The sequence below is a fragment of the Pongo pygmaeus genome, chromosome 4 (assembly GCF_028885625.2).
Source record: "Pongo pygmaeus isolate AG05252 chromosome 4, NHGRI_mPonPyg2-v2.0_pri, whole genome shotgun sequence".
Classification (NCBI taxonomy): domain Eukaryota; kingdom Metazoa; phylum Chordata; class Mammalia; order Primates; family Hominidae; genus Pongo; species Pongo pygmaeus.
Genome location: NC_072377.2, coordinates 175,865,775 through 175,877,823, shown reverse-complemented (window position 1 = coordinate 175,877,823; position 12,049 = coordinate 175,865,775). Strand labels below are relative to the sequence as shown.

Genomic DNA, 12,049 nt, shown 5'->3' with positions numbered 1-12,049 from the left:
TTATAAAGATACATGCATATGTATGTTTATTGCAGCACTATTCACAATAGCAAAGACATGAAAGCAACCCAAATGCCCACTGATGGTAGACTGGATAAAGAAAATGTGGTACATATACACCATGGAATACCATGCAGCCATAAAAACAAATGAGATCATGTCCTTTGCTGGGACATGGCTGACGCTGGAAGCCATTATCCTCAGCAAGCTAATGCAGGAACAGAAAACCAAACACCAAATGTTCTCACCCATAAGTGGAAGCTGAACAATGAAGACACATGGACACACGGAGGGGAACAACACATACAGGGGGCCTGTTGTGGGGGTGAGGGAAGGGAGAGAGAGCATCAGGACAAATAGCTAATGCATGCGGAGCTTAATACCTAGGTGTCAGGTCGACAGGTGCAGCAAACCACCACGACACATGTATACCTATGTAACAAACACGCACGTTCTGCACATGTATCTCAGAACTTAAAGTAAAATTAAACATGTATTTATATACAAAAATAAAAACGGGTCCCTTTTTCCCTCTCATGATCAACCTAAGAAGTCTTTTCCTTCATCTAATAAATTTGGAGCACTGAATTTTAGAACTGATAATACTCAGTATAATTAATAAACTGATCCTGCTGGCATGCATTGATCTAGGCCTAAGATTCTTTGAAGTAGACTTTGACTGCAAAAAGAATTAGGCCAAGAAATAGTAATAGACCTGTTTAACAAAAGGCAGCAAAAACGAGACTAGTAACAGTGCCTGTCTCATATGTTTGGAGGATTAAGAGTTAGTGTCATGTAACTTCTGGTACACAGTTGTTTTCAACATTACCTAATAATATTGTAATGATTTTAATTATATCCCCTTAAAATATATGTCCATGTCCCAACTCCAGTACCTATAAATGTGACCTTATTTGGAAACAGGGTCTTCACAAATCCTTAATTAAGAATCTTGGTATGAGATCATGCTGGATTTACAGTAGGCCCTAAATCCACTGACTGGTATTCTTATAAGAGAAAGGAGGGAGATTTGAGATGCAGAGACATAGCAGGGAAGACCACATGAAGATGTAGGCAGAGACTAGAGTGATGTTTCTGCAAGCCAAGGAACAATGAAGATTGCCAGCAGCCATCAGAAGCAGCTGGGCGAAAGGCATGAAATGGTTTCTCCTTCAGGGCCTCCAGAAGGGACCAAACCTGTGTATGTTTCAGATTTCTTGCCGCCAGATCTATGAAAATATATCTGTATTAAGGCATGGTGGCACATGCCTGTAATCCCAGCTACTCTGTAGGCTGAGGCAGTAGGCTTGAGCCCAGGAGTTCAAGGCCAGCCTGGTAAACATAGCGAGACTCCCAACTCAAAAAAAAAAAGTGTTGTGAGCCCTGGAAAAGTAATATTAATAGTAATCAATTTAATAGCACCTAAATAAACCCATTTGGAAAGATAATGGAAAAGTCTGGAAATTATTTGTCTGTTTTGTTTTACTGATATAAAGAACCTCAAGAAAGAACAGACCTGGGGTGTATTTACATAGTATTTAAATCAACAATGTTACCAATCACTTTTTTTCCGAAGATATTTCAAATTATTAACAAATGAAAAAGGCCATCCAAGATAAAAAGGGAAAGGTTTAAATTTTCTTTTACGAAAGACTCAAAGGGAAAATCAAGTTATTCTTTCACTGTAATGGTAACAAACATGTACCTGGTATACTAAAAACCTTTTTAGAGAAAGGGATACACACACAAAGACCCTTCCCCTGGTAGAAAGGTATTATCTAGACATATAAAGCAATTAAACCCACAATATGGTGGTTACTAAACAATCAAGCAATCTTCTGTTTAGCACTTCATTTTCTAAGGAAACTTTATTTTTCATAGTAAACTGATAAATTTTCATCTTAGTTTTATGCATTGATATCTGAGAATATGATTAATATGAGAATGGTCTCAGAAAAATGGATCCCTTCTCAATTAGTTGACAAATCAGGTTTGAGTTCTTAAAGCTTCTACAAGTCTTAATGATAACATTAGAAGCCCATATAAATAACTAAGAGGTAAAACAAAGAAGTGGACATCATTCATCTCCCACAGAGTAACTATCAAATACAAACAGACAGGCCAGGCATGGTGGCTCACACCTGTAATCTCAGCACTTTGAGGGGCAAAGGTGGGTGAACTGTTTTGAGCTCAGGAGTTTGAGACCAGCCTGGCCAATGTGGCAAAATGCCATCTCTTCAAAAAATACAAAAAAAAAAAAAAAAAAATCAGCCAGGTGTGGTAGCACATGCCTGTAGTCCCAGCTACTTGGGAGGCTGAGGTGGGAGGATTTCTTAAGCCCAGGAGGCAGAGGTTGAAGCAAGCCGAGATCCCACCACTGCACTCCAGCCTGGGTGACAGAGCAAGACCCTGTCTAAAAAACCACACACACACAAAAAAACAGACAGCATCCAACTTTCATACCCTAGGAGACAATGATGTAATCTTGACCATAGTCTAAATAAGGATCTTCCAAATTATTCTGGACTTATTTCTGGCCTTTGTACCTGACACAGAATTGGCCCCTAAATGATGAGTTATTTTTATATAGCAAGTAAAAACTCACACACACATGTAACTGTCAACAGGTGAATGCTGAGTAAAAGCCACACATGTTGATAGTCATGCATGCAACTATCAATAGATGAATGCTGGAGAGTGTATATTGTATGGTTCTTAAGAAACAGAAAGCAAATCAGTGATTTCCTGGCTGGGAGGGAGGACAGCAGAGGAGTGGGGGAAAAACAGAGATTACAAAGGGGCACAAGAGCACAAGGAAACTTTTGGGGGGATGGATATGTTCATTTTCTTGATTTTGGTGACAATTTCACAGATGTATACATATGTCAAAACCCATCCAATTGCACAGTTTACACACATTTTATTATCAATTGTACTTCAGTAAAGCTGAAAAAAGAAACAAATGTTCTCTAATAGTAAAACATTAATAAGCCACAAAAATCCTCTTCAATTGAATTTAAAGATCTTTTCAATTATTTTCCTGTATCTTTCCTGCCTTCTGGAATTAAGCTTCTTGATTACAATAAACAGAAACTGCCTTCATTTTGAAGTTACTCATTTCCCACAAACTCTTTTTTTCTTCCTCTTACTACCTTTTCCTGAGTATCCCTGAAGGCTTTTACCTGGATCTCTTGGAATTCTTCCTTCTTAAAATGAAATAGATAATATTTGTTTTAGTGCTTTATAGTTTACAAAAGTATTTCCACCTTTTTTTCAAACCAATCCTGAAAAATAGGCTCTTGTGAAGTATGTATTTTCAGTATATTTATTCTACAGATTTAAAAAACTAAAGCTGAGATCAAATATACATAAATTCCTCAAGATTAGAGATAAATAATCAAATTCTGAGTCAAATACAAGTCTACAGACCCCAAATACATGTTGTCTCCCCCAACCTGCCCAAATTGCCACTCTTTATTTCCATCATCATCAACCTGGAGATGATGTCCTAGTTCACACTTCAAGAGACAGGGTCTTGCTATGTTGCCCAGGCTGGTGTGCAATAGCTATGCACGGGCATGGTCCCACTACAGATCAGCACTAGAGTTTTGACCAGCTCCGTCTCTGACCTGGGCCAGTTCATCGTTCCTTAGGCAACCTGGTGGTCCCCCATTCCCATATTGATGTGAGGTCAATATTATTGATGAACTTAGTGGAGACACTTGATCGGTGGAGCACACTACAATACAGCCCAGAACCCCTAAGCTCAAGTGATCCCCCTACCTCAGCCTCCCAAGTAGCTGGGACTACAGGCACACACCACCATGCCTGGTAGTCCATACTTTTAGCCCTGTCTGTTCACCATCTTCACATTTGTGTACAAATTTCTTTCTCTTGGAAATCTAGAAAGATGTAAAAAAATCACCCAAAAATGTCACAAACAGAATTGAACATGCTTTCCACTTTAAGTGTCCCTTCTTTTTTTTGTTGTTGAGATGGAGTCTCACTCTGTCGCCCAGGCAAGAGTGCAGTGGTGCGATCTCGGCTCACTGCAAGCTCCACCTCCCGGGTTCACACCATTCTTCTGCCTCAGCCTCCCAATTAGCTGGGACTACAGGTGCCCGCCACCACGCCCAGCTAATTTTGTGTATTTTTAGTAGACATGGGGTTTCACGGTGTTAGCCAGGATGGTCTCGATTTCCTGACCTCGTGACCCACCCGCCTCAGCCTCCCAAAGTGCTGGGATTACAGGCGTGAACCACCGCGCCGGGCCTAAGTGTCCCTTCTTCTCAGTAGTTTCAGATTTCTAGACCAGAGTGTAGATTTACAAGCTCAATGTTATCTTTTGCTTCCCCCTCTCCTTAGTCTCCTTTGTACCTCCTGTATAGTAACAGATTTGGTCTTGCCATAAGAGACATCTGACCTTTGCTTCTGAAAGGTAATGTATATCATACCTGATAGGAATGTTTTTATTTAGGGGGGCGCTGGCCATACCCAATAGTGGTAGGTTGGGGGCTGGCCACACCAGAAACACCAACTACGTGTTTAGGGTCGGGACTTTGGGTCACAAGGTAATAGTCAACCTAGGACTGATTTCAAACACGTGGGCAATCAATCAATCATACCTAAGAACTGAAGCCCCAATAAAAACCCTGTATAATGAAGTCTGGGTGAGCTTACCCAGTTTGCAATAATTAGTGCATATTGCCATATATTGATGCAGGGAGCACAACGTGTCCTGAGGCCAACAGAAGCTTAGTTTTGAAACCTGCACAGATTTTGCCCTGTGTCACCTTCCTTTGACCAATTTTAATCTGTATCCTGTCCCTGTAACAAACTGCAACTGAGTATGACAACTTTCGGTGAATTCTATGAGTCAACTACTGAACCTGAGGGTGGTTTTGGGAAACCCCCAAACTTGCACTTGGTCTGAGAAGAAAGGGCAGTCTTGTGGACTCTGCCCTCAAATCTCAGTACGGCTAATTCCAGGGACATACCTAATTTGTCATAAAGTCCTCCCAATTATTCTTCTATAAAGACTCAACTCTACACCTCCCCGTGATATTCAGAGACACTAGATCAAGCAATATTTTCTAACTGTGGCTGCCAGGGCCAGGGATTTCTCAAGGGGCTCCTCTGGGAATGCGAGTAGAGAGTAGTGGGGTCTTAGAAATGTCATGGTTCGATTTGAAAACCACTGGTCCAACAGTGTGGACACAACCTTTGGAATCTGCCACTCACTTATTAAGTGACCTCGGGCAAGTAATTTAACCTTTCTAAGCCTTGCTGTTAAAACTGCAAACAGGGCCGGGCGCGGTGGCTCACTCCTGTAATCCTAGCACTTTGGGAGGCCGAAGTGGGCGGATCACCAGAGGTCAGGAATTCGAGATCAGCCTGGCCAACATGGTGAAACCCTGTCTCTACTAAAAATACAAAAATTAGCTGGGTGTGGTGGCTTGCAACTGTAATCCCAGCTACCCAGGAGGCTGAGGCAAGACAATCACTGGAACCCGGGAGGCAGAGGCTGCAGTTAGCCGAGATTCCACCACTGCACTCCAGCCTGGGCGAGCAAGACTCTGTCTCAAAATACAAACAACAACAACAACAAAAAACCGCAAACAGCAATATCTACCTTCCAAAATAATTGTGAGAATGAAGATAGAAAAGATGGGGAAAGCCTAATCCAGTGCCTGCCATACAGAAGATCCACAATAAATTATAAATAATCTCTCCGGTTACTGGTGAATATAAAAGACCATACTGATCTTCTATAGTTTCTTCCATTCAAGTCCACACTGCCAGAATGGTCATTCCCACATATCTTTTTTCATGTTATAATTGCATTTAAAAATAATAGTTCTCAATCACATCTAGATCAAATCAGGTAGCTTGACTGGAGATTAAGAAGCATGGCTATATTTCCTGCTTCTTAAACAGCCCTAAGCAAAAAAGTTGGATCAACTGAGTCCCTTAAATTTTTCCTAACATTCTCTCGATTCTCACTAAGGTACCTCTGTTCTATCTAAAGTGCCTACCTCTTACTTATTCTCAATTCTATCTTTTTCCTCACTCTGCCCCCTTATCTAAATTGCCTGTCAGGGAATCCAGACCTATTAATTCCTTTGCGACAGGGTATCCTAATTCACAGCTTCCTAACCAGAATGCAACTGCTTTGAATGATTCACAGGTATGCCTGAGATATTGATCCCTCTGCTCTCCAGGCAGCAGGGGCAGAGCTTGAGACACTGGAGAAAGTGCACACTGATGGCCTTCGGCAATGAGCGGTTTATGTTAATGAAACACACAATTAACATTTTTTATGTAAGTCATGATGTGAAAAAGATGTTGACCAGTACCCTAACCTCACCCTACACAAATCTGCTTCTTTACTCATCATCTTGATGGCATAATTTTTGCCTAGCTGCCCTTTTGGGTAAGTGACAGTAAGACAGAGGTAATGGGGAACACGGAACTTGTGAGTTATGAGGCCTACTCTAACTCTGTAACGTTGGGCAAGTCACAACTGTTTTAAGACTCAGTGTCTTCAGAATAAAATGTATATATGCACACTTTTTAAGTTAGTGGCAGGGCTCAACTCTATAATGACACGAAAACTCAAAATGCTAGGTACTGGTTATCACTATTAACAAATGTTCCTTGAGTTAACTGATGAACAATATGATCCTATGTGCTAAAAAGAATTCAAACGGAGAAATTTCAGTTTTTTTCTAGTCAACAAAACTGTCTGATCTTTTATTTGTCCAACTCCACTTTTAAGCTGTCTACAGGAATGTACTGTGAAGTACATTCCTGCAAAACCAATATGGGTAGTTTTGACATCAGCAGCTAATTTTTCCAACACTGTGCCTAAATATGAAGAAGTCTTCCAGGACTTGGTGATTTACTATACATCATCTTTCCATGCATGAAAAAATTCCAAAGTTCCACCATACCTTTTAATTTACTCTCAAGATTTACTCGGGCTCTGTGAACATCTGATTACCTATTTACAATCCATAAATCCTCCTTGTAAGATTCTTCCTGTGAAAATTTCCCAGAGGGCATATTTACTAAAGTGGTAATACATTATTTTGACCTGAGGACCCTTAGAAATGGCACGAAATCAAAAGGTAATGTGTGGGGCTTACTACATAACATTGTAGAACTGTCGATTATCAGACAGTAGCTGGTTTTAAAAAAAGACCCTTTAGAAGAATCAATAAATCAGCCAAGTTATAAGTCAATGTGATCACAGGGGGTTCAAAGAAGTCTACAAGGGGAATGAGATTTTTAGATACACTATCACCATATTATGAAATTCCCTTCCCTCCCCGGGGTCATCTCCTGCCACCCACTGCCTCCCCTGGTCCCATTCCTTTGTCCCAACCAGACTGAACTTTCTGCAGTACACCATGTTCTTCCACAATTCTTTGCCTTGGCTCACACTGTCCTTCTACCTCCATATCCTTCCCTTCCTCTTCACCTGGCAAACACCTACGACTCTTTCAAGGACCAGTAGACTGCAAGTTCCCTAAGAGTAGAAACCACAGAGTTTTGTTCAGAGCTGTTGTATCTTCAGCGCCTAGCATAGTAGGCGCTCAATAATTAATAAATGGAAGAATGGAGGCTCAAAGAATCTTAAAGCATCTCTCAGCTAAGAGCATAACAGCTCTGCTTCACTCTTTCTCAACATACACATTTGGCTGGCTGCCCCCTTTCCTGTACTCTCATGATACTGCGACTATTTCTACCATACATTTTTCACTTCTACCGTAATTCTCTGTTAACTGTATGAGGGCGAGGATAGTAAGATGTCATCCTTTATCCCTAGAACTTTCCACAGTGCTTGAGACACAGTGGGGAGATAATAAATGTTTGCTGAATAACTGAACGGGGATGTCAGAGCAGCCCGAGGATACACAAGCACGCGTCCCATCTTCGTAGCCTCTGCGATCCTCGCGCCCGCGCCCGCGCCCGCGCCCGGCCCGGGTTTCCTCCTCCGAAGAAGCGGCCGCGTAGCCCTCCCTCGCAACTGCCCCCAGACGCAGCCCCTGTCTCCTCTGGCCAATTAAAGTCCAACTGCTGCCGCCGCTCCTTCGGTGGATCCCAAGCCCCCGCTCCGGCTGGGGCTCAACTGTGTGGAGGGAGGCTGACGACAGAGCCGCGCCGGCGACGCGGCGGGAAGGCGGGAAGGCTGCCCCACCGCTCGGCAGCCGCGCGAGGCGCGCGAAAGCCGGCCCAGTTGGGACTCCCACCTGCCCCGGCGCCACTAAAGCCGCAGTCAGCGCGCGTGCTGCCGGCGTCCACACCTTCCTCGGGACCAGCCCTGGGCCTGTCCCCCGCCCCCTCCACCCGCCGCCTCCAACCCAGGCTCGGCCGCCCCTTTCTCGGGCTCCGGCCCGGGCCTGGGGTGTGCAGCCCAGACCAGTGTCCCGGTCCCCGGCTAGGGACAGAGGCAGGGGCTGGGACTCCGGGGACACCGGCCCACGGCCCTGCGGCCTCCGCCGCTGTCCTCGGCCCTCGGTCTCCAGACGCGTCCCGCCGGGTTCCCAGGGCGGCGGAGCGCGGGACCGCGGCGCAGAGCACACTGACCTGGAAGTGCAGCGCCATCTTCCCAGGAGGCGGCGCCGGCCGGCCGGTCGGCACCCAGCGCCCGAGGGGAGGGAGCAGAGGCGGGCGCCGCGGAAGCCCCAGCCGCCTGCGGGGTCCCTGCGCCGCTCGTCCTTCGCAGCCTCAGCCAGGCTCGGCGTCCGCATTCGAAGCGCTGGAGGGGCGGGACTGGGAGGGACGGGGCCGGGCGACGGAGGCGGTGCACGGGGCGGGGCCGATAGGGGCGTGTCCTCCGGGAATCTCAACCGTCCCTTGCGCTCAAGTTTCAACCGGCGTGTGTTGGTGGGTCATGACCTTCCACCTCTGCCCTTTGACACAACTACCACGACCCACCTGTCAGCCGTGGACCCTGACTCATAAGTCTTCCAAAGGCTCTCTTGACCCCTGACCCTCAAAATACAACTATCGCCCATGACTCCTGACCCCTGCATCTCCACAGATTTTCTTGTCTCCTAACAGCCACGAACCACAGACACACACAAGCCATAACCTTTGACTCCCACATGCCAGCTGTTGCCCTTGACCCCTGACTCCCAGGGCCCAAATTCCACTGTTGCTTAACAATGTTTTTAACTTGATTTTGGTTAAAATTAAAACGACCATGTCTACATGCTGTTAAGTTGTAAAATTCAAGCTTTACCTCTTATTCTTTGTCTGCATTTTGTTTAATATGAACTTATGTTTTACAACAAATGATTCCACTGCAATGAGAATTTATTGGAGCAGAAGTGGGTCAAAGTCGCTGCTTTCTGATGTTCTTCGTTTTTTCTTCAAGTTCAACAGTTCCATTTGGGAGCACTGTACTGTAGTATTTAAGAGGGAAACTCCCTTAAGCACTTCTTGTATTCAGGTCTGCTAACAACAAAGTCTCTCAGCTTTTGTTAACATAAAATCATCCTAATTCGCCTTCATTTTTTAAAGGATAGTTTTGCTGGGTATAGAACTTCACATTGGCTTTTTTTTAATCTTTCAGCATTTTAAAAATGTCTTTTCATTGTCTTCTGCTTGTCATTGTTTGTACTGAGAAATCAGCCATCAGTCTGTTGCTCCTGTCTTTTGGCCCCCTTCTCAGCTACTTGAACATTTTTCTCTTTTTTTATTTTTTCTTTTTGTCTTCAGCACTTTGTGCTTGATGTCGCTAAGTTTGTGTGTGTGTGTGTGTATGTGTGTGTGTGTGTGTTGTATTTATCCTGCTTGGGATTCATAAAGCTCTTTAAGTGTGAATGTAATCTTTTTCATCAAGTTTTGAAAAATCTTGGTCAGTATTTCTTTAAATATTGCATCTGTCCCCTTCTCTCTCTCTCTTTCTCTTTCTCTCTCTCTACCTCTCCATTCTGGAACTCCAGTTACATGTATGTTATAACTTTTTGCTATATTCCTTATTTATATTCTGTATTTTTTATTTGCCTGCTGCCCATTCCATAGAAACTCTGTTCGGCTGTGTCTGAGCTGCTATACATCTCCTCTGTTGAATTCTTAGTTTTAGTTATAATATTTTCAGTTCTGGAATTTTCATTTAGAAAGTTGAAATTTTCATGCTTCCTCCTCCTTTCCCATTTTAAAAATAGATTCCAAGGCTTTGATGAAATTCTTTATCTTTATTTTCTTAAACATTTTAACTGTATTATTTAAAGCCCTTATCTGTTAAGTCCAATATCTGAATCATCTGAGTCTTCCTGGGTTTTTGGTGCTTGGCCCTTTTTTTTCTTTCTTTTTGTGTGTGTGTGTGTGTGTTTTTTTTTTTTTTTTTTTAACATATCTCATGATTTCTTGTTGAATTCAAACGATGTAGAAGAAAATTTGCAGAGGCTCTGGATGGTAACAGGTTTCTCCAAGGAGGGCTAAGTTTTCTTGTTGTAGTAGGCAGACAAGAGTACTAGTGGATCATTGAGTCTTTTTAATTCTGGTTAACTTCAGTTACAACCTTACTCCTAGGCCATGGTCCTTACTAGGTCTTACAACTAAAAGCCTAGAATGTGACTGAGCATGGTGGCTTATGCCTATAATCCCAGCACGTTGGAAAGCCAGAGAGGGTGGATCACTTGACTCCAGGAGTTTGAGACCAGCCTGGGCAACATGGTGAAAACCCATCTCTAGAAGAAATACAAAAAATTAGCTTGGTGTAGTAGCATGTGCCTGTAGTCCCAGCTACTCAGGAGGCTGCGGTGGGAAGACCACTTGGGCCCAGAAGCTACAGGCTGCAGTGAGCCGTGATTGCACCACTGCACTCCAGGCCAGGCAACAGAGCAAGAATCTGTCTCAAAAAAACAAAAGTCTGGAATGTTTACCAAGATTCTTCCACCTTGTGGGGCTTGAACTCTAGTCTCTGTTTCTCCAGCCCTGTGTAGCTGCTGAAATCTTTGTTGAGCTCCTTAGGTGCTGTTGTTCTGCTGGATTTCTTAGAGTCTCTTCATGTGCATGTATATCTTAGGAACGGACACAAATTTGGGGACTCACATCTCTATAGTTTCTTTCTTTCTAGAATTTTGTCCTTCAAATCTCAGTTGCTCTTATTCCCAAACTCCAGCCTTTGCTCCTAGCCTATTGAGACTGCTGCTTTCTACTTAGCTGTTACTCCTTGCTGCCACTTGGAAAATGCCTTGGGGTGATGACAGGGAGGAGCAGGTGGGGAATCTAAGGTAAATTTGAATCTTACCTCTTGTGCTTTCCTTCTTTCAAGATTTGTGGCCACTTAAGTTCTGCCTTTTCTATTGTCTTTAGTTGTTAAAGATACTTATCTGTCGTGTGTGTGTGTGTGTGTGTGTGTGTGTGCGTGCGTGCATGATTGCTGATAATTCATATTTACTCATAGTTTAATATATATTTAATATATGTGATAGAATTGTCATACACACACATGTGTCCTATCTTTATAATAGTTTTCAGTGGGAGGTCTAATCCAACATAAGATAGTTTATTTTATTTTTTTTTTATTATTATACTTTAAGTTTTAGGGTACATGTGCACAATATGCAGGTTAGTTACATATGTATACATGTGCCATGCTGGTGTGCTGCACCCTAATTAACTTGCCATTTAGCATTAGGTATATCTCCTAATGCTATCCCTCCCCCCTCCCCCCACCCCACAACAGTCCCCAGAGTGTGATGTTCCAATTCCTGTGTCCATGTGTTCTCATTGTTCAATTCCCATCTATGAGTGAGAACATGCGGTGTTTGGTTTTTTGTCCTTGCGATAGTTTACTGAGAATGATGATTTCCAATTTCATCCATGTCCCTACAAAGGACATGAACTCATCATTTTTTATGGCTGCATAGTATTCCATGGTATATATGTGCCACATTTTCTTAATCCAGTCTATCATTGTTGGACATTTGGGTTTGTTCCAAGTCTTTGCTATTGTGAGTAGTGCCGCAATAAACATACATGTGCATGTGTCTTTATAGCAGCATGATTTATAGTCCTTTGGGTATATACC

General features: G+C 43.2%; 1 protein-coding gene across 8 annotated transcripts in view; it reads right to left on the bottom strand.

Annotated features, from left to right (window-relative positions):
• Positions 1-8,870, bottom strand: part of RANBP17 (RAN binding protein 17) — a 432,110-nt gene extending 423,240 nt beyond the window's left edge. For 2 of the 8 annotated variants that reach the window (XM_063665353.1, XM_054488237.2), the window contains exon 1: positions 8,593-8,870. In XM_063665353.1, coding sequence (XP_063521423.1) covers positions 8,593-8,610 — 18 coding nt within the window. In that variant the 5' untranslated portion in view covers positions 8,611-8,870. The remainder of the gene's footprint in view (positions 1-8,592) is intronic. The other 6 variants (XM_054488234.2, XM_063665349.1, XM_054488236.2 and 3 more) reach the window with 5 other exon arrangements.
• Between the last annotated feature and the right edge of the window lie 3,179 nt (positions 8,871-12,049).